Below are 22,658 nucleotides of genomic sequence, written 5' to 3' on the forward strand. Positions count from 1 at the left end.
AGCAGCCCCATCACACGGTCCCCCCCATGCCAAGCCAGCAGGGCCCCCGTGCCTGGGCACAGTGCTGTGCCAACAGGATGCACCACAGCAAAAGAGGAGCCGTGGCAGGCGGTGAATCAGCCCCGGGGCCGTCAGCGGTGCGGGAGTTTGGTTGGTAACGCTGCTGTTCTCAGGCTCCGGGAGCTGTTGCTATTTTAGTCCTCCTGAAACGTGCAAGAAAAGGAATCCAGAGGCTCTGTCTCCTGCGGAGATGTTTGTGCTGACCCAGTTTGGAGGCTGCAGAGCAGAAGCCACGTCACCCTGCCCCCGGCTCCTGCTGTGCCCGCGGGTACCGAGCGAGTCACCTCCCGAGTCACCTCCCGAGTCACCTCCCGAGTCACCTCCCGAGTCACCTCCTCGGAGCCACCCAGCCCACTCTGCACCCACACCAGGATGTGGGGCAGGGGCTGCTCCTCCACCACACACCAGCCAAGGCAGGGATCCGGGGGTTTTACCCCCATCTGCCTCACCCAGAGCTCTTCAAACACTCAGCACAGGGTGTTTCTCTTCTGCCAGAGCAACGGGTCACTCACCAACCATCCAAACCCGACCCCCAGGGGATGAGAGTAATCAGCAGAGGTTGCCACTGTCCCAGAGAGCAGCCTCAGCCCCAAAGCCAGGCAGACAGGGGTGTTAAGGACACCCACACAGGGCAGGCGTGCCTGACAGTGCTTCAAACCCCTCCAACACACATTTCTCTGTCAGAGCTGCTGAGCCAGCGCTCTCGGGCTGGGCTGGAGCTCTTCAGTGCGGGAGAAGTGCTGGGGCTGCCTCACTAGGTACGAAAAACAGCACCCACCAAACGACCTCTGTGCTTTGGGGTCACCTGTGGGGTCCAGATCAAACGCCTGAGCCCATCCGAGGACACAGAGGGGCAAATCCCTGCACTGCCACTCCCATGACCTCGGCCTTTAATCAGGGCCCAGAGATCACAGTTTGAGCCTCTCCCTCTGCTCCCAGTGGTGCCCCAGAGCCGAGCTGAGGGGGAAGGCTGGACACTGGGCTGCAGGAGCTCAGCTGTCCAAACACAGATGCAGGGAGGTGTCAGCCCAGCCCAGCCCCAGCCAGAGGATGCAAATGCAGTAACTGCTCCCCCGAGCAGGGCAGGAAGCTGCAGTCACGGCAGTGCCTGATCACAAACTCACTCCTCACCTGGCAGACAAACAGGCTGCAGCAGTGCCCACCTGGCTGGAGCACCAGCAGAGCAAAGCCCCCGCGCAGGCCGAGCCCCCGACGCTCCGCGCAGGGTTCTCCGGCTCCCGCCTGGCTCCCTTACCTTGTTCTCCGTAGGAGCCGATGCCGGATGTTGCTGCTTGGTGATGTTCTCAGCCAGACACCAGCAGATCCTCTTCTTCTGCTCCTGGGAGTAAGCCTCCAAACTTAATAAGCACTCCGACTTCTGACGTAAAGGAAACACAGGCAGGGAGAAGGTCATTAGCCGTGTGTCGCAGGCCCGGCTGTGTTTGCAAACTCCTCGCTCCCCACACGCCACAGCAGAAGAGAGCAAGTCTAACAGGAGAGCTCCCACCGTGTCCTGAGCTCAGGACAGAGAGAGCAAAGCAGAGGGAAATCAGCTCCCAGTGGCATCTCCTCCAGAGAGAGGGAGAAGGGCTGAGTGGTGCGGGGGAGCTGAGCCTGCCTTCAGAGCAGGAGTGCAGAGGTACAGCACGGGCAGAGCCCCAGCAGCTCTGCTCCCTGGGCCACCTGAGTGGAAACGGGTCTATTAAGCTAATTTAGAGGGTGGAAATTGCTCTTTGCCGTATGCAAACATAAACGAGGCACCGGAGCATGAACTGATGAGAACAAGAGCCTGCGGGCTGGGTGGGGCAGGGAGGAAAGACCGAGCTCAGGGAAGCTCCAGAGCAGCCTCCCCATCCTGCTCCTCACTTAGTGCACACTCTGGGGTGGATTTGGGGATGAAGTTCTAGTCACACACTCTCTGTGAGCAAGGAAGGAATGAAGAGAAACGATGGGAAGTCATCCCAGCTGAGCCCACCTTCTCTTGTGCCACCGCCCCTTCCCTGCATGTGTCCTTTTTTGATATGGACTTGTTCCTCTTGGACAGGTTTTCTTTGGGCCAAATCTCACTCATTTAAGGAACTTTCTGACCAAGTTCTCTCAGCAACCATCTCCCAACCCTCAAACTGCCTATCTCTCACGCTAAAGATTAAGCATTAGTAACATCTGCTGCCTGTTGGGATTTTGCAGGTTTTGCTTTAGAAAGGGTCCAGAAATGCCCAAGGCTGGATCATCTCCTTCTGTGACCAGATGGGAAAAGAAAAAAAAAAAAAATACAAAAGCAGGACTTCAGGACAGACTGCAAAGAAAGAAAAAAGTGTCTTTCACTAAGAGGCATGAAAAAGGCCTTTCCTTTCCCCCTAGAATTTCCTTCCAGAAGGGCAGGTCCCCAATAGCCTGTTTTTTCCCAGAAAGGTCAGAGAGAACCTGCAGCTTTGTGACTCCAGAGACACAACACAGCCAAAAGGGGAAATGCTCTTTAGTCACACCATTTAAAGCACTGTTTGCATTGGATGTGAATTCATTCACGTTTAATCCAAAATCCCTTCTGAAGTGGTAAATAAACCAAGCTCCCACGCCACCTCCAGGGAAAGGGATCTCTGGTTTGGTCCTTTGCCCCTCCAAGGAGACTTCCATGAGAGACAAGGTTGGAGCTTTCTTAGGTCTGGACCTCACCACATCAATTCCTACAGCAGAAACAGGCCTAAACACTGAAAATGCATGAAAATTCCTGAGCACATGCAGAATGAAGAGAGGTTTGGGATTCAGGGACACAGGGTGGTGGGGCTCCCCCTCACCCCCCAGATCCCGGGGGGGAATGATGCTCTGAGCATCCTTGGAGAGTCATGGGGCTCTTTGCCATCCCAGATGTCCCAGTCTCTCCCACTCCCATGCCAGCAGTTCCCCAGGCTGCACCACTGTGCCACCCACTCATCCCTAGGAAGGTTCTCAGTTGTTCCCACTTTCAGAGGGTGGGTACTGGGATGGAAATCCAGGCTGGCATCTCATGGCACTTGGGGCCAGAAGTGAAAGGAGGCAAGAGCTGAGCAGAGCCTCAAATCCATCAGTGCAGCTGCAAGGAGAGCAGTGCCCACATTGATGCTGCAACCACCACACATTCCCAGCCCTCCAGAGCTCCTGTGATTCCCCTGGAGCGAGGCTGAGAGCAATTCCAAGGACATCTCATATCCCCTTGCTGGTGACAGACGGCAGCTCACCTCCCCCTGCCCTGCAGCCCCTCTCTGATTCAATTACAGTCCATCTCTTTGATTGAATTTACATCCAGCCATGCTCAGCTCCTGCTGGCTGTTGAGAGCAAAGTGCCCCTTTCCCTCCCTTCCTCCACCTCAGCCATTTGCAGACTCCCTGCCCCAGCCACCTGGGAAAACTCCAGCCAGGAGAGGAGATTGCCCCCTGTGCCAAAAGTCAGAGAAAGGCAACTACCCCAATGTGTGTCCTGGGAATGGTGTGCAAGGCTGAGGGGGGACATGACCAGCCAAAATTACATTTCTCCAAGCTGGATATATTTTGCCATCATTTTTGTGTAGTGAGATCCCAGCCCTTGATTCCCTCACAGTGACATTGAACTCTCCAACACGCATTTCCAGAGGGAAGAGCTCTGCTTCTCCCTCTTCCACAGAATCCTACAATGTTAAGGAGTTGAAAGGAACCTTTAAGATCATCTAGTCCCAACACTCCCTGCCAGGGACCTCTCCCACTAGGCCAGGTTGTTCAAGGCCTTGTCCAACACTGCCAGGGTTGGGGCATCCACAGACTCCCTGGGCAACCTGTGCCAGGGCCTCACCACCCTCACAGTAAAAAATGTCCCCCTAACATCTGACCTAAATTTGCCCCCTTTCAACCTGTACTCCTTGTCCCATCACTACAGCTGTGGTTTTGCAGTACATCCACCAGCCTGCTCCCCCCAGAAAATGTGCTGGGGACAGTGGCAACCCAGCCCCCAGGGGCTGAGCACCCCCAGCTGCCTCCAAAGCCCAGGTTCCTGCTAGCAAAGTCGTCTGGGATGCAGCCAGATGAAGGCCTGGGATATGGGATGAAGCTTCTGTCCACACTGGGAGCTGGGGCAGGGAGGGGGGTGAGCAGGGGCTGTGCCAGGCCCTGCACATGCTGGGAACTGGCCTCCCCACCATTGTTTTCATTCAGGGAGGCTGCCCCGGCCCTGCCAATATTTACAAAGAGAAAACAGGGTTTAATCTCACGGTGCTGGGAAAGGAGGATGCAGATGGCGTGAAGGGGAGTTTGCCACCAGATACAGCAGCGACTGAAGTGGCTGCCAGTGGCTCTGTGCCCGCCTGCCCTCCCCCAGGGCTGGGAAAAACATGTTATTGCAGGTGCTGTGTGAGCCCACACTCTGCTCTGGGGCACCCACAGCGCTCTGCTGTGGGAGAGCAGGGGGAAAACAGAGCGTGGACTGCAGGGAAAGGCCCACACTGGGCAACACCAGCCCCAAACAGGCCCTGTTACAGGCAGGGAGCAGCTGCAGGAAGAGGTTCCTTTTGCTCCCTGGGAACAGCTCACACTCTGCAGATGCCCCCCCAGCCCCTGGTTACCCCAGCAGGCACCACCCAAGGAGGGTCTGTTGGCTCAGCAGCCCATAGAGCAGCTGAGGAGCCCCCAGAGAACAGCACCACATCCCCAAACTCTGCACACTGAGACCCCACACTGCAAACATGGCTCTCCTGGGGCTCTGCATGACACTGCAAAGCTAAAAGGTCATAATGACAATGACACAGACTCAGCCTGACACCTCCAGTGCCCTGAGCTGGTGCCCAGCAGAGCCCAGGGCTGTTCTCTCACCGCTGTCTCCCTGGCTGTGCCAGCAGACACGTTCCTGGGGTGGCCATGGTCATGGAATCACACACTGGTTGGGGCTGGAAGGGACCTTAAAGCTCATCCAGTTCCACCTCCTGCCATGGGCTGGGACACCTTCCATGGAACCACCGTCCAACCTGGCCTTGGACACTTCCAGGGATGGGGCAGCCACAGCTTCTCTGGGCAAGCTCTGTCCTGGGGTAGATGTTCCCCTCAGAGATGAGGGGATGCACTTCTGCTCCTTGCCCCGGGCTCCTGTGCCCCTCAGGTTTAGGGCAGGGTGTTTTGGGGACAGGGCTCCCAGCCCAGCCCTGCCAGGCCCTGGCCTCGAACATTCCGAGTGCTGGTCCGGGGCCAATCCCAGCAGAGATCCCAGAGGGGAAGTACCTCGGAAATGGGCTCCAGACTACAATGGCTTTAAATCACAGAGCAAACCTTCCACCAGCCCTGGGAATATCCTGTGCACAAAACAGGGCAACTGCTGCCTGGTTACTTCGTGCCCCACGAGCAAGGTCTGATGAGAAAGTTCAGTTTTCTTCCGTGCCAGGGAGGTGGGAGGGACCACGGCTCTTCCTGTGGTCTTTGGACTGCTTGGCACACTGGTGGTGCCCAAAGAACAAACACTGGCAGCCACAGCAGGGTACCCACTGAAATCTGGGATGACCAGAAGGTGACAGGATGGCAGGAGTGCTGCAGCAGATGATGTGCAGGGAGCTGCAGGGCAGGGCACAGCAATCCCTGCATGGCTCATCCCTGTGGGGCTTGTTTTGGGGAGCACTGTGTGATGGCACAGCCTGGAGGGTGCCCAGAGAAGCTGTGGCTGCCCCATCCCTGAATGTCCAAGGCCAGGTTGGATGGGGCTTGGAGCAACCTGGGCTGGTGGAAGGTGTCCCTGCCCATGGCAGGAGTGGGACTGGATGAGCTTTAAGGTCCCTCCAACCCCAACCAGCCTGTGATCTGTGCTAAACCTCCAGGAGGAAAAGCCCTCCTGAAGAGCCTTTTCCACTCACTTTGGAGCAGCCAGTGAGGACACAGGGCTTGGTCTGTTTTCACAGGCCAGCAGGCTGTGGTTAAGTGGCTCATCAGATAACAGCCTTCCCAGGAATTCCCCAACCCTGAGACAAGCCAGGCACTGAGTTAGTGCTGAAAACACCACTCTGGCAAACAGAGAGCAGGTGTAGCACCTTCCTGCTCTGCAAACACCCTTCCCCCTCAGGGAAGCTGAGCAGCCCCAGTGGCATCAACACCAAGCTTATCCACCCTCTGCCAACACAGCCCCAGAGCTTTCCACTCCTCTATCCCAGCACAGCCCCCTGGACAGCGAGCTCCAGCCTGTGCAGACAGTCCCAGCACCCTCTGAAATCACCCCATGGTGCCTGGGCCTTTTAAAATCTCTGCAGGACTGCAACTGCACCATAATCAACTCCTCTTTCTGCCAGCATCTGGGAAATGTGACCCCAGAAATAAAGCTGGGGGGAAAAAAGAACACATTTTTTGGTTATCTCAAAACTCAGCTTCAGGCTGAGCTGTGTAAAGATGCACAAACCCAGGGTAATCTGCACGTGGGTTCATGTCACTACATCCTTCAGAAGGACTTTTCCAAATGTTGGCAGACTTGGTCTAAGGTTGTCCCTCTGCACCTGCAGTTTGGACTTGTCAGCATCCCACAGAGAAATCCAGGGGCTGGGAGGTGCTCCCCTTTGGAGGGAGGACAAGGGAAACCCCCATTCAGGAAAGGGTTAAGCTGCTGCTGTGTGAGATGCCAGAGGGATTCAGGGTGAGTGTCCAGCTCTCACGTGAGCTGCATGACTCAAGGCTTGGGGAACCTCTCCAGCATCCCAGAAATGAGCCACGGAGGAAGCAAAGGAAATGGCAGAGAGCAGGAAAGGATTTTTCATCTGCTAACATCTCCTGGTCAGCACCAGCAGAGTGGCTCGAGGAGAGGGAGTCCCTCTTCCCACTGGCCAGGACTGGGAACAGGAAAAGCAAGGCAGAGGAATACACTTCATGTTCCCTCACTGTGCTTCATATTCATGTCAGGAAACTGGTCATCTGGATTGTCCCCACTTGAAGTCCTGTGAGTGATCCCAACCCTTCCAGCCTTGTCTGCAGTGCCCACTCCCTCCAGCCCAGGGAATCCTTCACTCTGCTGCACTGGAAGCCCATCAGACAAATTACAGGCACAAATCTGACAAACACCATCTCTTTTCCTATCACAAATCAGAGTAAATCGAGGTACAATTCCACCAGAGCACACAGCCCATTTCCCACACAAAGGGTCATCTCCTCTCCCTTCTCCCTTTTCCCTTCCTACAGTTCCTTACCAAACAGCTTCACCTCAGCTGTTCACTCAGTCATGTAGGTTTGATGTCAGCCCCTGCCCAGCCCTTTTGCCATTTACCCTCTCACTGAACCATCTGCCTAAGTGCCCTCTAGATCTGCCAAGACACTGCCCAAAAAAGCTCCTGGTGACATGTCCATAACAGCCAACTTCAAAATCACCCAGGCGTGTAATCCCTGCCACGTCCCAGCCTGTCCCTGAGCCTTGACATCCTCTGTGCCATCAGGAAATCACTTTTCCAGCATTCAGATCTGCTGGATGGAGACAGGAACCTGGGTTCTCCCTGCTCTTTCCCTTTGGGACAATGCCACGTCCCAAAGGGCATTAAATCACAGATTCCCAGATTATGCTGAGTTGGAAGAGACCCACAAGAATCATCAAGTCCAGCCGTGCACAGGCCCATCCCCAAGTGCCCCAGGGGATCATCCAAACCCTCCTGGAGCTCTGGCAGCCTTGGGGCTGTGCCCACTGCCCTGGGGAGCCTGTTCAGTGCCAACCACCCTCTGGGGGAAGAACCTTTCCCTGAGATCCACCCTGAGCCTGCCCTGACAAAACTGAGCATTCCCTTGCCAGCAGCAGGACACAGGCCAAGGGTGGGAACAGGAACAGTGTCCACAGGGGACCTGTGCACCTGTGGGTGCAGGGATGTGCCCACACAGAGCCAGGGCACAGAGGATTAGGCTGCCCAGAGAAGCTGTGGCTGCCCCAGCCCTGGAAGTGTCCAAGGCCAGGTTGGACAGGGCTTGGAGCAACCTGGGCTAGTGGAAGGTGTCCCTGCCCATGGCAGGGGGTGGCACTGGATGAGCTTTAAGGTCCCTCCCAACCCAAACCAGTCTGGGATTCTGTGACCTGGGCAAAGGGGGACAGTGGCATTTCTCTGACAGAGGCTCTCCCTGGGCAGTAAAGGTGGGCATCTCCAGGGCAAAACAAGCTCCAGCACAGATTCACAGCATCAATTTGCTCATCACAGCAGCACAAGGAGTTGCTACTGGAAAGATTTTCTTTCTTCCCAGTGTCTGCAGATGAAAACTTCCAGAGAAAAAAGATCAAATCTGCAAGTGCTTTTCAAAGGAAAAACTTGCTGAGCTGTTTGATTTGAAGTCAATTTGGTCTGAATATGTTGGGTTTGAATCAAACACATCTAACAATGCAATAAACCACTGATGTGCAGTTTCCTCTCAGCAGGGTATTTCCGGAGCAGGGAAGGGTGTGAATACAGCCCTGGACCACGTTCAGGGCTCCACACTGGTCCCTCTGAGGCTGCTCCTTCCCACCAGGCAGCAAATGTTCTTCTGACAGGTTTTACACATGTCACCCCAGGAGGGGGGTGTGCCCTGCAGGGAATGGCACTGGGGAGGTCGGGGAAAAATGGGGCCAAACCCCCACACTCCAGGTCCTCTGGGGTGAGGAATGTGGGTCCACACTGGATCACAGAATCCCAGACTGGTTTGGCTGTGAGGGACCTTGAAGCTCATCTCATTCCATCCCCTGCCAAGGAACACCTCCCACTATCTCAGGTTGCTCCAAGCCCCGTCCAGCCTGGCCTTGGACACTTCCAAGGCTGGGGCAGCCACAGCTTCTCTGGGCAACCTCCTCCAGTGGCACTCAATTCCAGAGCTCAAATCAGTGCAAAGCTCTTGCAGACAGGCTTTGCTCAACAGAAACACACACACTGTGCTATTTGGGTTTAAAATCCTGAAAGGGATGATGCCCTAGGCCAGGTCTGAACACAGTGGCAGGAATTTTGCACACATCAGTTGGCAAATAGAAAAGTTAGAGAAGATGTAATGGCCATAAACTAAAACACAAGGAGTTCCACCTCAACATGAGGAAGAACTTCTTTCCATGGAGGGTGGCAGAGCATTGGAACAGCTGCCTGATCCTGAGATCAAAATGTACCACCTTCACTTCCAAAATCTTGTGTATGTGCTGGGACTACCAGAGCTGCCACACGACCACCAGAAGGAACAAATTCACCAAACGGGCCAGCTCAGAGGAGAACCTTCCTCTACTTCTGCATTCTTTCCAACACCAACCTGTATTTGGCCCAGAACCAGGGCCACTTGCACTCAGGATCTCCAAACACTGCAATCCACACCTTGAAGAGCCTGTAAAACAAACACCCCTTGTGCTGGAACCCACACCAGGCTCAGTGTTAGCTCTGTGCCTGCAAATAACCACACTGTGCAGGGTTTAAACTCTGTGCAGTGATTTATTGCACACAGTCAGACAGGATGACTACCAGAGGCTTTTCTGTGACACTCCCCCAAGGTTGAAATCTTCTCTCTTGTTTAAAATAAATTAAGCAACTCCCAGACATGGGGACGTGCTTTCATTTTGGATCACGTCACAGGCAAATGCAAATGTGTGACCTCATGGGTCAGAACATTACTCAGGAACCCTCAAGATGAGCAGCAGCAGGAGGCTGCAGCTCCAGGCTTCAGCAGACAGCTCTCCCCTCAGCAAAGGCAGTGTCAGCCCAGCCCCCGGGCTCCCTCTGAGCTCACAGCAGCACTAAACACATTAGTGCTCATTGCAGATGATTTGTGGGCAAGAAACAGCAGCACAGGAGCTTCCAGCATCCCCCAGCCCTGTCACAGCAGCACAAGGGATGTGTCTGCCCAGGAGTTCAGATCACACTGAGCACCGATGCCCCAGAGCCCCCACCCCCAGCCAGGGGGAGTAGCTGCAAGGGCTGAGCCAGCAGAAGGCTCCTGGCAGGTCCAGAGCTGCTGGTAAGGCCAGGCAAGGAGCATGTGCTGCAGGGAGCAGGGCAGGAGCAGGCCAGGAGGGGGACAGAGCCCTCAGGGAGACACGGGACCAAACAGCCACATCAGCACGTGCACCCTAACCCTTCCCTTGGGCATCCTTATCCCTCCTTATCCTTTCTTATCCATCCTTCCCCTTCCTAGCTGCCACAAGCACCCCCAGGGTGGGCAGCAGGACTCAGCTGCAGGGCACTGCTGCCCCACAGCTCTGGGACCCTGAAGGTGCCAGAGTGTGCCAGTGCCACCCCCCATCCTGCCAGGGGTGCCCTCCTGACCCCCCTGCACCCCAACTCCCAGCAGCCTGAGGATGTCCCCAAAGCAGAGCCAGCCCCTCTCCATGGGAATCCACCCCTGCAGGCCATGCCTCAAACCCAGCCCACTGCAAAAATAACCTTCACACCCCAAACCCACACTCCCACCAGCCCAGCCAGGCACCCAAAATCCCCCTCAATGCTCCTGTGAGCAGCCATCCTGCAGGAATGTCTTTGAGGGGACCATCCCACAGGCATCCCTCAACAGCATCCCATCGTTTCAGAAGAGCCTGTCTCTGTTCACCCAGGGTCTAACCCCACCAAGGGCAGTCCCCTGAGCCACACAACCCCTGTGCTGCAGAACTGAGAGGTTGCTGCTCTCCTGCTCCAGCCACCACCTACAGCTGGACTTTCACTGTCCCCTTCACCCTGAAGCCAGATGTGCTGATCTCCCTGGCTCAGTGCAGCCTCAAGGCAACCCCGTGGGGGCTGGCAGGGAAGGGATGGCACAGGGAACATCCTGCTTGGCAAGGTGTCATCCCTGAGCCAGGGGCTGTCCCAGTGTCACCTGAGAGCCTGGGCTGGCACAGCACAGGGGGGAACACCCACGAGGCACAGCTGCTGGTCACTGTGGGTCAGGGAGATCCCACTCCACCTGTGACCTGCTCCAAAACACCCTGGGAAACAGGAGGAACAAGAGGGGATTTGCAGAATCCCATCAGTATGGTCAGTCCAGACCTACTGTCCTCTGAGGAGGAGCATGCAGGTAGGAAAGCAAATATTTCCCATTTTCTACCCAACTCCTGCACTCCAACCACAATGGATGTCAGGAATCTCCATCACCACAGCTCTTACAGCCAATTAGGCCCCTCAGAAGAAAGCCCAGCACTTCATTACACCCTGACAAAGACAGCTCCTTCACCTCTCAAGAGCTCATGAAACACAGCCAGCTCTCTTGCAGCCCCTTCTCCTGAGGGGCCCAGAGCTCCTAAATGAAATCTCAGGCTCTGGATGCATTTTTCCTGAGAAAATGCCCGAGTGCCTCATCCCCAACCTGAGTCACAGCCCAGGATTAGCTGGGAGGGAGCCCAGGCCAGGCTGACGTCACACCGGGACACACACCGAGCAAAACCCCAGGAGCAGCTCAGCCCCTGCCCCAGGGAGGGACGGGGGAGACGAGGAAGGAACAAGAGGAAACGTAAGAGGGAACTCGTCAGCCGGCCGTGCCCTGGCCCCGCTCCAGCCACTCAAGGTGAGCAACTTCCACTCGCAGCATTTGCACCCAACTTCCACAATAGCTCATTATTCTGTGCTGCTGCTGAGCAATGTTTGCCTTTCTCCTGTGTGCCCTGGGGAACCTTTCCCAGATCCAACGTTTCCCCTCTGAAAATGCAAGGCCTTGAAAGCAGGAACACGGCAAAGTCACTTGAAAAGGAAAAAAACCCACAGTGTTTGATGATTAGGGAGGTCCAGTCAGTGTGAACCAATTTTGCAGTTTTTCCCTGGCTGCCTCACGGCACAAACAGGGCTGTGCCAGTGTCTGAGTGACCCCAAACCTGGTTCACAGAATCACAGAATATTCTGAGTTGGAAGAGACCCACAAGGATCATCAAGTCCAACTCTTAAGTGAGTGGCCCTGTGGGCACCAAACCCACAACCCTGGTGTTCTTAGAACCATGCCCTGACCAGCTGAGCTTTCCTCAGGTCAGAGCATTTAGCCACACGTGGGTTTAGAGCTATAATTCTGTCTTTTAGACTGAGCTTCCTTATTGTATTTGAGGCCTTCAAACCTGGGTGCTTGAAGACAAGAAAAGCAAGATGCCTTCAAAAATAAAGACAAGGAAAACTTGCCCCTAGGTGAAAGAACCCCAAAACAAAAGTGAGATGCCCCAAGGAAGATCCACAGGGGGAAGGGGAAAAGAAGCCTGTCCCAGTGCTGCCCAGCCTCCTCATTCACACACTCCTTTTAGCAGCTTCTTACTCATATATCCCGGCCACAGCCATTACATTTCTTTCCCAGAACTCTGGCAAATCAATTAAAAAGGAAGTTAAAATCAGCCTGTTCGGTGCTCCTTGCCCCAGCAGAAGGGAGCAGAGCTGGCCTTACATGTTCAGCTCCCAACTACAAAGTTCAGGTGGAAAACAGCACCACTCACCTCTGCAAGGTAAAGGAGGCAGAACTTCCGATCTTCTGAACCTGGAACGAAGGAAAAGCAGGATCAGAATGAAGCTGCAGCTGCATTTCTGCCAGTGGAGCCACTGGCTGAGGAACTGGCTGAGGGACAGCACTGAATGGATGTTTGTTGTTGTGCCCCTGCAGTACCAGGCTGTGAGCTGGGTGATGTCTGTGGCATCTGCCGGGGCGGGCCCGGCCGTGGAATCCTGCATGGGCTCACTGCGCTGTCATGGATTCTCCTTTGGGATCATCCCTCTGGAAAAGGGGTTGTTTCCTTCAGAGGCCAAGTGCTGGCTCTCCTGCCCAACCTGCCCTGGCACATGCAGCCTGTGGCACCTTCCCCGGGGTGTGGAGGTCCTGCAGTGCCACCCTGGGCGCCAAGGATGGGTTTTTCTCACCTCACCTCTGTGGGCACTTTGCTCCCAGAGAAGCTCCTCTCCCCACATCCTTGCTCATTCCCAGCTTCTTGCCCCACACCCTTGGGTGGCCCTGGTTGTCCTCCTGTCTGTCCCAGCCTCCATCGTACCAGTGGCTGGGGACAGTGACTCTCCAAGGACGTGGAGCCGAATCCCAGGGCAATGGGAAGTGGCTGACATGGGCAGAGGGAAGAGCTCATCCTGCTCCACTGGGCTGAGGGCAAAGCCCCCAAGCTCCCACAGAGTGGGAGACCTGGCCAAGGAACCTGCCCTTCCACAGTTTTGGGAAAGGAGACGGTGCTGCAGACAATGCAATGACCAACACTGATCCACACCTTGCCAAATCATGGAGCAGCCCAGTGCAGCTCCTCACTTGCTGCCAGCTGTCCCAGGGGATGGGTTATACTGCAGCTGCTCCACCAGGCTGGTTCCTGCAGATCTGACCTTCCCTGTACCCAACAAAAAGGCATCCCTGAAGATCTGCCCCGGCCTCTGTGTGTGCCCAGCCCTGAGGGGAGCAGCTCCTGGCACACCTCAGTCTCATAGGAGGACACAAAGCTGCAGCAGGACAGGCTCACCTGAGCTCCAAACCAGGACAGCCCATCTCCAGGAGCTGGTTTGCTCCTTCACACCACTCTGCCCTGCACCAGCTCTGCCCTTGGCAGCACCACAGGCCTGCAGCTTTCCTAATGCCCTTAACGAGCTCATTACCTGTGCCATGAGATCAGAGCTGCAGCCTGGGCACGGCTGCAGATCCCACTGAAAGCAGTGTCAGCACAAGCTCTGCTTCATTTCAGCAGCCTGAGCTGTGCTCAGTGGGAAGAGGCTCTGCACAGTGCTGGAAACACCCTGTCCCCCAGAGGAAAGCAATTCTGCTGCTGCAGCAGGCAAATGGCAAGATAAGAGCTGTAACCCACTGAGGGACTCAGATGCCTCTTGAGTCACCCCATGGGCAATGAGAAACCCATGAAGAAGTGGTCTGGAGCCCTTTGCTGGGTGTCTCTTCCACCTGCCCTTTGGAGGGCTGCAGGTTTGTCTCCACTGCCAGCTTCACTTCTAAAGCACAGTGCAGGAGATGGGCTGGAAAATCACCAAGGAGACACCAGGACACTGTGTCACAGCAGCTGCTGCAGCCCAGCACCATGAGGAACCCCTGTGTGTTCCCAAAACTTTCCCTGTGCTCCCCTGGCCAAGCTGAGGGTCAGGGAAGCAGCCTGGCCCCAGGGCTGCCCCTCCAAATCTCCACTTCCAGAAGGAGAGCCGTGCTGGACCCTTGAAGAGCACGTGGTGAACGGGCCTGGCTGGGAGCCCATGGCTCACCTCTGCACCACAGAACACCATTCACTGTTCCCCTCTTCCATAAATCCCAGCAGGACCATCAGGGAACATTTTCCTTGCTGAGCCCAAGTCTCTGATGGGAGCCATGGGAGGATTTGGAGGCAGGATTCAACCAGGTGCTGGCACACCACGAGTCCACCGTCCCCTGCTGCTGCTCCTCCTTCCCCAGGGGTCAGCAGTACAACACCCAGCTCCTCAGCCAGGCTCTGCTCCTCCCTGCACCACGACCAAAGCTCTCCAGGGTGCCTTGCAAGGCAGATTACAGAAGACCAGCACATCCCAGCCATGTTCCCTCAGGAGCTTGAGCTGTATCTTCCTGGGTGATGTGAGGAACAAGTCATCCTCAGTGAAGAAAGGTGACAGTGGGGTGTAACAGCCCAGGGAACAACCCTGGGCTCCTGTTGATTCCTTCTGGTTCTGACAAGGTCCAGACCCATCAGAATTAAGTTCCCTTCCAAATTCCACTCCACTGAGCTACGAATCTTGGCACAACCTCCACAGCCAGCAGCTCCTGTTCCCTGTCCCTCCAAGATTTGCTGCTGCCCATGGCCAAGCAGCCCAGTGCCTACAGGACACACACAGCAGGGAGCCACTCTAGGCCAAGGAATGCCCTAATACCCATTTTCTCCCAGTAACTGCCTTTAGGCAGCACAAAGGGAGGTCAGAGACTGCCCAGCCCAGCAGCTGGGCTGGAGCCAGGGCCGAGCCCTGGCAAGGCACGAGGGGAGACTGGAGGGTGATGGCAGAGCCAGGAAGGGCAGACCGGGGGCAGATTCCACCAAAACCAGGTTTGCCAGGATTCCTTCCACAGGAGGGAATTCTTTCCACATTTTCAAACCTCCAGGAGGGTCAGGCTGGAGCACCAGAGCCTGATGTGCCCTGGAGCCATGGGATGAACACCGAGACCATGAAAGACATGGAGAGAGGCACAACCTCACACCACAGAGGCAGCAGATGCTCCCCACATCTTTGTGACAGCAGCACAGCACACACTGTCAGCCAAATTCAGGGGAAAACTAAAAGGAAGAAAGCAGGATTTAAAAAACTCACTTGAGGATATTTCCTTCTCTTCCTGCTGTGCTGTGCTGGGGACTGGCTTGGCTTCCAGAGCAACGTGAACTGTCCCTGTGCCAGGGCGTGCTCAGCACCCAGGGGAGAGTGTGAGCTCTGTGGGGACACGTCCCCCTCTCAGCTAAGCCTCATCCTGCACACCCACGCTGACTTACACAGCTCCAGCACCGCCCTGGCTCTGCCACTTCCCTGTGCAGCCCGTGGAAAACACCCAGGATTCAGGTGGTGTGTGTCTGGTGCCAGGTCCAAAGGAAGGGAGCAGAGGGAAGGTGGTGGTGCTGCTCCTTTGCCCAGGGTGAGGGCAGACACCCTGACCCCCAGATCCTCACATCTGCTCAGGGCAGGGTGCTGGGAGGGCACAGAGGGCACACATACAGCTGGCTGCCAAGAGGGGACCGGCTTGTCCCCCACTGTGACACAGGTCCCTGGGGAAGTGTGGCAGGGTGCAAGCCATGGGTGCTTTCCAGCCCCCCTGGGCCAGCCAGGAGAAGCTGTGGCAGGACAGAAGGCCCATAAACCACCCTCTTGGCCTGTCTTGGAGCTGCAAGACACAGCAGGTTGGGATGCCAAGGACAGCGAAGCAGCACATGAGAAGTCCTCGTCTGCAGGATCCTGGGTGGAGATGGGGGTGCTCAGCCAGCTGCAAACAGGAACACGCCTCTCTGTCCCAAAGCCCAGCACGCCCACCCAGGGGGAGCAGGATCCCAGCGTGGAAATTCCCACAGTGTCTAGTGAGGAAGCCAGGCCTGTCTCCCTGGGAACCTTGGCTGCAGCAGGGCTCATCAGCAGCTTCTAAGGCAGGAAGACAGCGCATTGTGAAGCAGATCAGGCTGATTTGCTCTCGCCCAGCGCAGGGACAGGAAACAGCACAATGGTCCTGAGTGTACCGGAGATGTCCCGATTGTTGTGCTCAGCAATAGCCTGTTCCTATTCCTGCATCGTTCCCTCCGTCAGCAGGGCAGGGAAAAGCCCTGCCAGAAGGGACACACATCTTCTTGCTCTTTGAAGCAGCCCTGCCCAAAGCACCAGGGCTTGAGCTGCCTGAACAGCAGCTGTGCTGGGTTCCTGGTGCATGGGGGGCCATTCGGTGTTGTAGGGACCTCCATCCCCTTTGGAGGGGCTTGAGAGGCTGTTCCAGACGTGATCCAGCCAAGTTATTGTCACAGCAAGGAAACCAGTGCCACAAAACTGCTCCCAAAATCCAGTGTGCCTGAGCTGAGCTGCAAACAGAGCGTGGTGTGCAGAGCCAGGAGCAGCACCAGGGAAAGCTGATTTCTCCAAGCAGGTGGACAAGAGCAGAGTTATTCCCCAGCCTGTGGGAGCAGCCAGGCCCAGCACACACAGGGAGCAGGCACTGACCACAAGCACTTCAACAAGGAACAGTTTCTTTTGTCCCTTTCTTAGCAATCAGCAGGGCTGAGAGCACACTCAGCAAACCCCAGGGGAGCCTCGATGGCTTTTCTCAATGGCTCCCACCGTGGTGCCCCATCTCCCTCACTGTGTTCCTGCTCCCACCAAGTAGGTCAGGGAATTCATCTGGAAGCAGAAGCATTGTTGGAAATGGGAAATAACAAGCGAGAGGCAGCCTGTGGTGTCCAGCACTGAGGCTCAGAACAACGTGGGGCACGTGGAGAGACGCAGCTCAGCCACAGAGCTCGTGGCTCAGATGGGAAAAGGCTTGGGAAGTGGCAAAATTCATCCACAAAATGATCCCTTTGGAGAAGCAACCCAGATCTGGATGAATCCTTTCTGGTCAGGGCCACAGGACTGCACAAAGACATTGGCTCATCAGTTCCAGAGTAATTCAGGTTGGAAGGGGCCTCTGGTGGGCTCTGGAGTCCAACCCCCTGCTCAAAGCCCCCAGACCAGGGCACTCAGGGCTGTGTCCAGTTGAATCCTGAACATCTCCAGGGATGGAGATCCCACAACCTCTTCTGGGCAGCTCAGCATCTGACCAACCTCATCACAGGAAACTTTTCCTTAAATCAAATCCCAATTTCCCACATGGGGTCCCAGTCCAGGACCACCCACTGCCAGGGCTGGAGGAGGAGCTGGGGCACCAGGGAACTGTACACAAAACAAGCCCATACCCAAAAAGCAACCACACCAGAAAAGGAACAAGGTGAGAATGGGCCCAGGGCCAAGAAGTGTCTCCACTGCAGCAAATAGGATGTGGTAGAGCAATTCACTCTTCCTCTTTTGACCCCGAGTAGCTAAAGGGCATCTCTTGTACACTTCAACTTGAAATAACCCATTTTGAGGCACTCCCTGCCCTAGAAGCCCTCTCCAAGGTCTTGGTAGGGCTAGGAGAGGTGGAGAGAGCCAGGGCAAGGTCCCCAGCCCCGGCCTGAGGGCAGGGTTTGCTCTTTCCACCCCAGTGGGGTTGCAGAGGGATGGATGCAGAGGGGAAACTGTGGGTGGCTGAAGCGAGAAGTAGCAAAGTAAAGGTCAGCAGGGCTTGGCCAGTCACCCTTGGAGCCAATCTCTGAACTCCCTCGAGGCACCACAGGGGAAACCTCAAATCTTCACTTCCCTTTCCCAGCCTCGGCCGGTCCCCGCTGCAGACAGTGTGACACCAGCAAGGGGAACAGCCCCCCAGCCCCAAATCCTGAGACATGCACCCAGAAAGCCCTGGAAAGGGGGGCTCCCTGAGTGCCCCTGAGGTGTCCCAGGAGATGGAGCTCCCAGGGATGCAGGGATGGGAAGGGTGATGCTGGCCCTGCACCCCTGGAAGGGTGGTCTGGGAGCACCAGTTGGATGGCACACACTGGGAGCAGCGGGACAGAGGGGTGCTCTCCTGCTGCTGGCCAGAAACCTTTACAGCTGGCAGCCAGAACATTTCCCAGCTGCCTCCAATCGCTGCTGCAGGCACTCACCCTCCTGGAGCTTGACACTCTGCAGGTACAGGGGGTTCCTCAGCACGTTGCAGCGCCCGGGCTCGTCCTCCTTGGTGAAGAGCAGCAGGTCCGAGTACACAAACAGGGTCACCTGGAAGCACAAGAGCAGCAGGGAAGCAGCTGTAAGGAATCCATCTCTGGGCACTGAGACAGTGTCCTGGAAGTGTCCTCCACCCTAGGGAGACGCTCCAGCCACAGCAGGCAGCCCAGGCACCCCTTCCCAAGGGGCTGATTTCTGCTAATTTCTCCCAGCCAGCTCCAGATGAGGCTCCTCTCCACTTACTGGGGCTTGTGGAGTCCTGTGACAGGAGGGATAAACCTGCCAGACAGTTTAACTCCACACAAACACACCCTCTGTGCTGCCTTGTGTCACTTCCCATTTGCATAAGTTATAAATCAGAGCAGGAGGAGGGAATTGTTGCTGACTGATCCCAGCACGTTGGAGAAGCTGCAGCCTAAAAGCAGATCTGGTCACCCTGAGCACACTCACGAGGGAGCTCCTCGCTGTTCTCTGTGAGAAAATACAGTTTGGCTTTTCCAACAGCAGGAGCCACGAGAGCAGCTGCAGGGAACAAACCTGACACCTCTGAACCACGTGTGGGTGGACAGGAAACACTGACCCAAGTGTCTGCCCAGTGCTGTGCCCCAGCAGTGTCTCAGGAGCTGGGAGCTCCTCCAGAGCAGTGGGAAAGGTGAATTTAGTTCTGCTCTGGCTCTTGCCTTTGGTCCCCAGTTCAATCAGTACAGATTAATGTGATCTTTAAAATCAGAACAAGCTTCTGCACTGTACTGGAGACCCTTGAGCCAGGAGCCTCCCAGGGGTGAGCAGCTGGGTGCATTCACTGGGCCACAGCCAAGGTGACAGCCTGTCCTGCCTTCCAGCAGGAGCTGGGGGCACAGAAACCTCCCAAGATCAGGGAATCACAGAGTATCCTGAGCTGGAAGAGACCCACAAGGACCATCCTGGCCAACCCCTGGCCCTGCACAGACACCCCAACAATCCCACCCTGTCCCTCAGAGCGTTGTCCAAACCCTCCTGGAGCTCTGGCAGCCTTGGGGCTGTGCCCACTGCCCTGGGGAGCCTGTTCAGTGCCAAGCACCCTCTGGGGGAAGAACCTTTCCCTGAGATCCACCCTGAGCCTGCCCTGACCTGTCCCTGTCCCCAGCAATGCCAGGCAGTGGTGCAGTCTGGCAGTGGGCACAGTGCCTGGCATACTGGGTGCCAGACCTGCAGGCTGCCCAACCACACTCAGCACTCACCCAGCACAGGACACCTTGGGGTGTGCTCCCCAAAACCTCCCTCAGCACAGGAAAGCTGCTTTGCAACACCCACCTCCAGCAGGGACGGCTCTGTGGCCTTTCAGCCCCCCTTTTGCAAAAGCAAACAACAGCCAGGGGGTGTCCCAGGGGCCGTGGGGAGGGGACCCTGCCCCAGACAGGGCCTGCTCACTGCTCACAGGGACAGCTTGTCCCCGTGCCCAGCAGCTGATGGACACACGTCCTGAGGGGGGCAGGCTGGGTGACACTCATCAATCACATGGTGCTGAGTCTCATGGCAGGGCAGCAGCTCCTGGCTCCAAATCCAAAACCAAGCCCTTGCCACAAGATTTCTCCTTGCAGCACAAATTCGTTTTTGTGGGATTCTCAATAAGCACAAAGCTACTGGTGGAGCTTTAACTGACAATGGAACCAGGGAGGGGCTCTTCTTCCTTGTGTTATTTGGAAAATCCCTCTCTCTGCTCTCTGATCTCTGCTGGCCCAGTGCCCACAGCCACCCTCTCCATTCCTTCTGGCCTCGTTATTCATACAAGGAATAACCAAGCACAAACTGCACCAGAAGCTTCATCCCATGCCCACCTTGTGCCAAAAGGTGACTTTTCTGGGACGTGGTCTGGCGCCACCACTGCTTCCTCAACCCCAAAAAGAGATGTGCAGGGATTTTGAGAACAGCAACCCAAAGTGGAGGAGATAAAAGCATGACCAGCAAGTGGTCACACTGGAAATGGAGGAAAAACTTTAGATCTACTACCTGTGGAAGTTTATAGGGTAGGAAAAAAGATTAGGATCAGCAGGAAAAAGGAAATCACTTCAAAACCAAGCAGGTTTCAATAGAGAATCTTGGAAACAGAATTACATGAAAAGGATTTACAGGTAACACTGGGGTTTTATGGGTAGATGGGATGGACTGAATTCAGGGTGTAGAAGATAAAAGCACACCCAGTGTGGGTTATGTGAGAGGATCTCTGAGATGCTGCTTCCAGGAAGACACTTGGCCTTAGAGCAGCTCCACACAAAAGGGGTGGTGGAGGTCACCTGAGCGCTGAGCACAGGGAAACTCAACTCATGGGTGGCCATGGGGCAGCAGGGACAAGGGGGGAGTCACGTGGAGCTCTGCCCTGGGTTGCCACCACTCTGCTGACAAGCTGTGACCTGTCTCTAACAACCCTGGGCAAACAGACCCGGTATCTACCCCGAAAAATCACAGGGCTCGTAAAAGCGAAGAGCAAACAAACAAGAAACATGTCTGAGTTCACCCAGGCAAGACACAGAACCCACCAGAGCTGCTCCTTGGAGAGGCAGAATAGCTTTGTGTATTTCCCAAAACTAATTTCCTGCCCCAAAAACCAGAAATCCAACAGCTGAGAGGATGGAAGGACTCTCTGAGGATCAATGGACACCCCTGTGCTCTTGCTGGAGTGACCAAGGCCACATGGGGATTGTCACACACCTTCAGGGGGATGTCAACAGATTTCACAGGGAGGAAAAAAATATCCACAAAGGCTGACCCTGCTGTCTCCACACTGTTCATCTGGGTGTGCTCTGCCCCACAGCAAACAGCAAAGCCTCTGCTGCTGAGAGATCCGACCAACTGCAGCACAGAACGGGCAAAGCCCTGTGACAGCATAAAGGGACACCTTTAAAGTGTTTCCTGAAGGAATCCAAGAGCAGCTGAAAGCCAGGAGGGAAGGCAGGAGCAGTGGGCTAGTGTGGCTCCCAAGGGGAGAACAGGAGACAACGCTGGGGATGGGCATGACCTGTCCCTTTGCTCCTGGATTTTTCCTTCTGGATGTATCCATATTAAATGCACCTTCTCCAAGACTTATAGAATCACAGGGTATCCTGAGTTGGAAGAGACACACAAAGATCACTGAGCCCAACTCCTGGCCCTGCACAGACACCCCAACAGTCCCACTCTGTCCCTGAGAGGATCATCCAAACCTTCTGGAGCTCTGGCAGCCTTGGTGCTGTGCCCACTGCCCTGGGGAGCCTGTTCAGTGCCAACTACCCTCTGGGGGAAGAACTTCTCAACAGCCTCTTAGCCCACACTGCATTTATTTACCCTCTTTTGTTGCCTCACACATTATTTTTTTCTCCCAAGATTATCACCGTGGAACTCACACCCTCAGGAAGGAGCTGAAATGCTCAGTCAGGCTTTGAGGAAGACAAACCACCACACTTGCCAAGAGGAGCTCCATGGTGAAGGCTTTAGCTGTCAACATTGACCCTCACCCTGCCTTTTCTGGAGCAAATATTCCTCTGTCATGGACATCAGGGGTGAGCAGGCTCTGAAAACCTTAATGGGTCACACACCAGCCCTGAGACACTGAGCAAGCAGTGGCTGTGCAGGTGGGGAAATGGTGTGAAAATGAGGAAGAGGGGGATATTAAATGGTAGTGAAGAAGGGACAGAGCAAGTGGGACCAGTGTGGTGGAGGGAGCAGGTAAAGGCAGGTTTGTGGTATTCTCACCCAAATTAAAGTGTCTAAAAAAGGCTGAAAATGAGCTTGAAACACCTGTGCCAGGGAGTAGGGTTTGGCCACACTCAGTCACCCACCAAACCAGGGAGCTGGAGATCCTGGCCCAGCACAGGAGAGCTGGAAACTTGCAGTGCAGCACTTGGGAAGAGAGAGAGAGAGAGAGGTAGGAAAGCCTCCTGCTCTGCAGAGAAGAGCATCACCCTGGGCATGCTGGTCCTTGTCCTCCAGGCTCTGCAGAGCTGGGAGCTCCAGAGCAGAAGGGAGGCCCATCCTGACCTGCAGACCCTGTCAGGAGGGCAGAGAGGAGAGCTGAGGAGGGTATGAGCATGACCCACACTGTGCCAGTGCTTCAGGGCTTTGGAAAGGTTCCTCCAGGTCCATTAGAGGTGGATCACCGAGGCCAAAGCCCACGCTGGACACCTCGTGTGCCACCGTCGGCACCGCGCTGGTTCCTCTGGCACTCCACGGGCTGGAGGGATTTCAGGAGACCATAAAAGCGGGAATTGCAACAAAGTCTAGACAGGATGTGATTAAGGCCTGAATAAGGATTGCCCCAGAGGTAAGGTCAGGGAAAGGACAGATCCTGGCAAGCCTCCAGAGAGATAGGTTGAGTCCTTCAGGAGATGGGAGAGCGCTCGCTCGGTGACAAGGATGCAGTGCCTGGTGTGGAAGCTGCCACAGGGAGAAGAGTCTGGCTTTTGGGGAAAAGAAGAAAGAAGCAGGACCTCCATCTCTGCACCCAGACCGTCCTCT

The 22,658-nt window shown here is 55.6% G+C and overlaps 1 protein-coding gene across 2 annotated transcripts in view; it reads right to left on the reverse strand.

Moving 5' to 3' along the window:
• Positions 1-22,658, reverse strand: part of RGS3 (regulator of G protein signaling 3) — a 60,669-nt gene that overhangs the window by 23,728 nt on the left and 14,283 nt on the right. For both annotated transcript variants that reach the window (XM_050320037.1, XM_050320038.1), the window contains 3 exons: positions 18,128-18,239; positions 12,407-12,447; positions 1,316-1,438 (listed from right to left, as the gene is read on the reverse strand). In XM_050320037.1, the coding sequence (XP_050175994.1) occupies positions 1,316-1,438; positions 12,407-12,447; positions 18,128-18,239 (276 nt within the window). The remainder of the gene's footprint in view (positions 1-1,315; positions 1,439-12,406; positions 12,448-18,127; positions 18,240-22,658) is intronic.

Source organism: Myiozetetes cayanensis, unplaced genomic scaffold, assembly GCF_022539395.1.
Source record: "Myiozetetes cayanensis isolate MyiCay16 unplaced genomic scaffold, myiCay2020 scf23, whole genome shotgun sequence".
In the NCBI taxonomy this organism is placed as follows: Eukaryota; Metazoa; Chordata; class Aves; order Passeriformes; family Tyrannidae; genus Myiozetetes; species Myiozetetes cayanensis.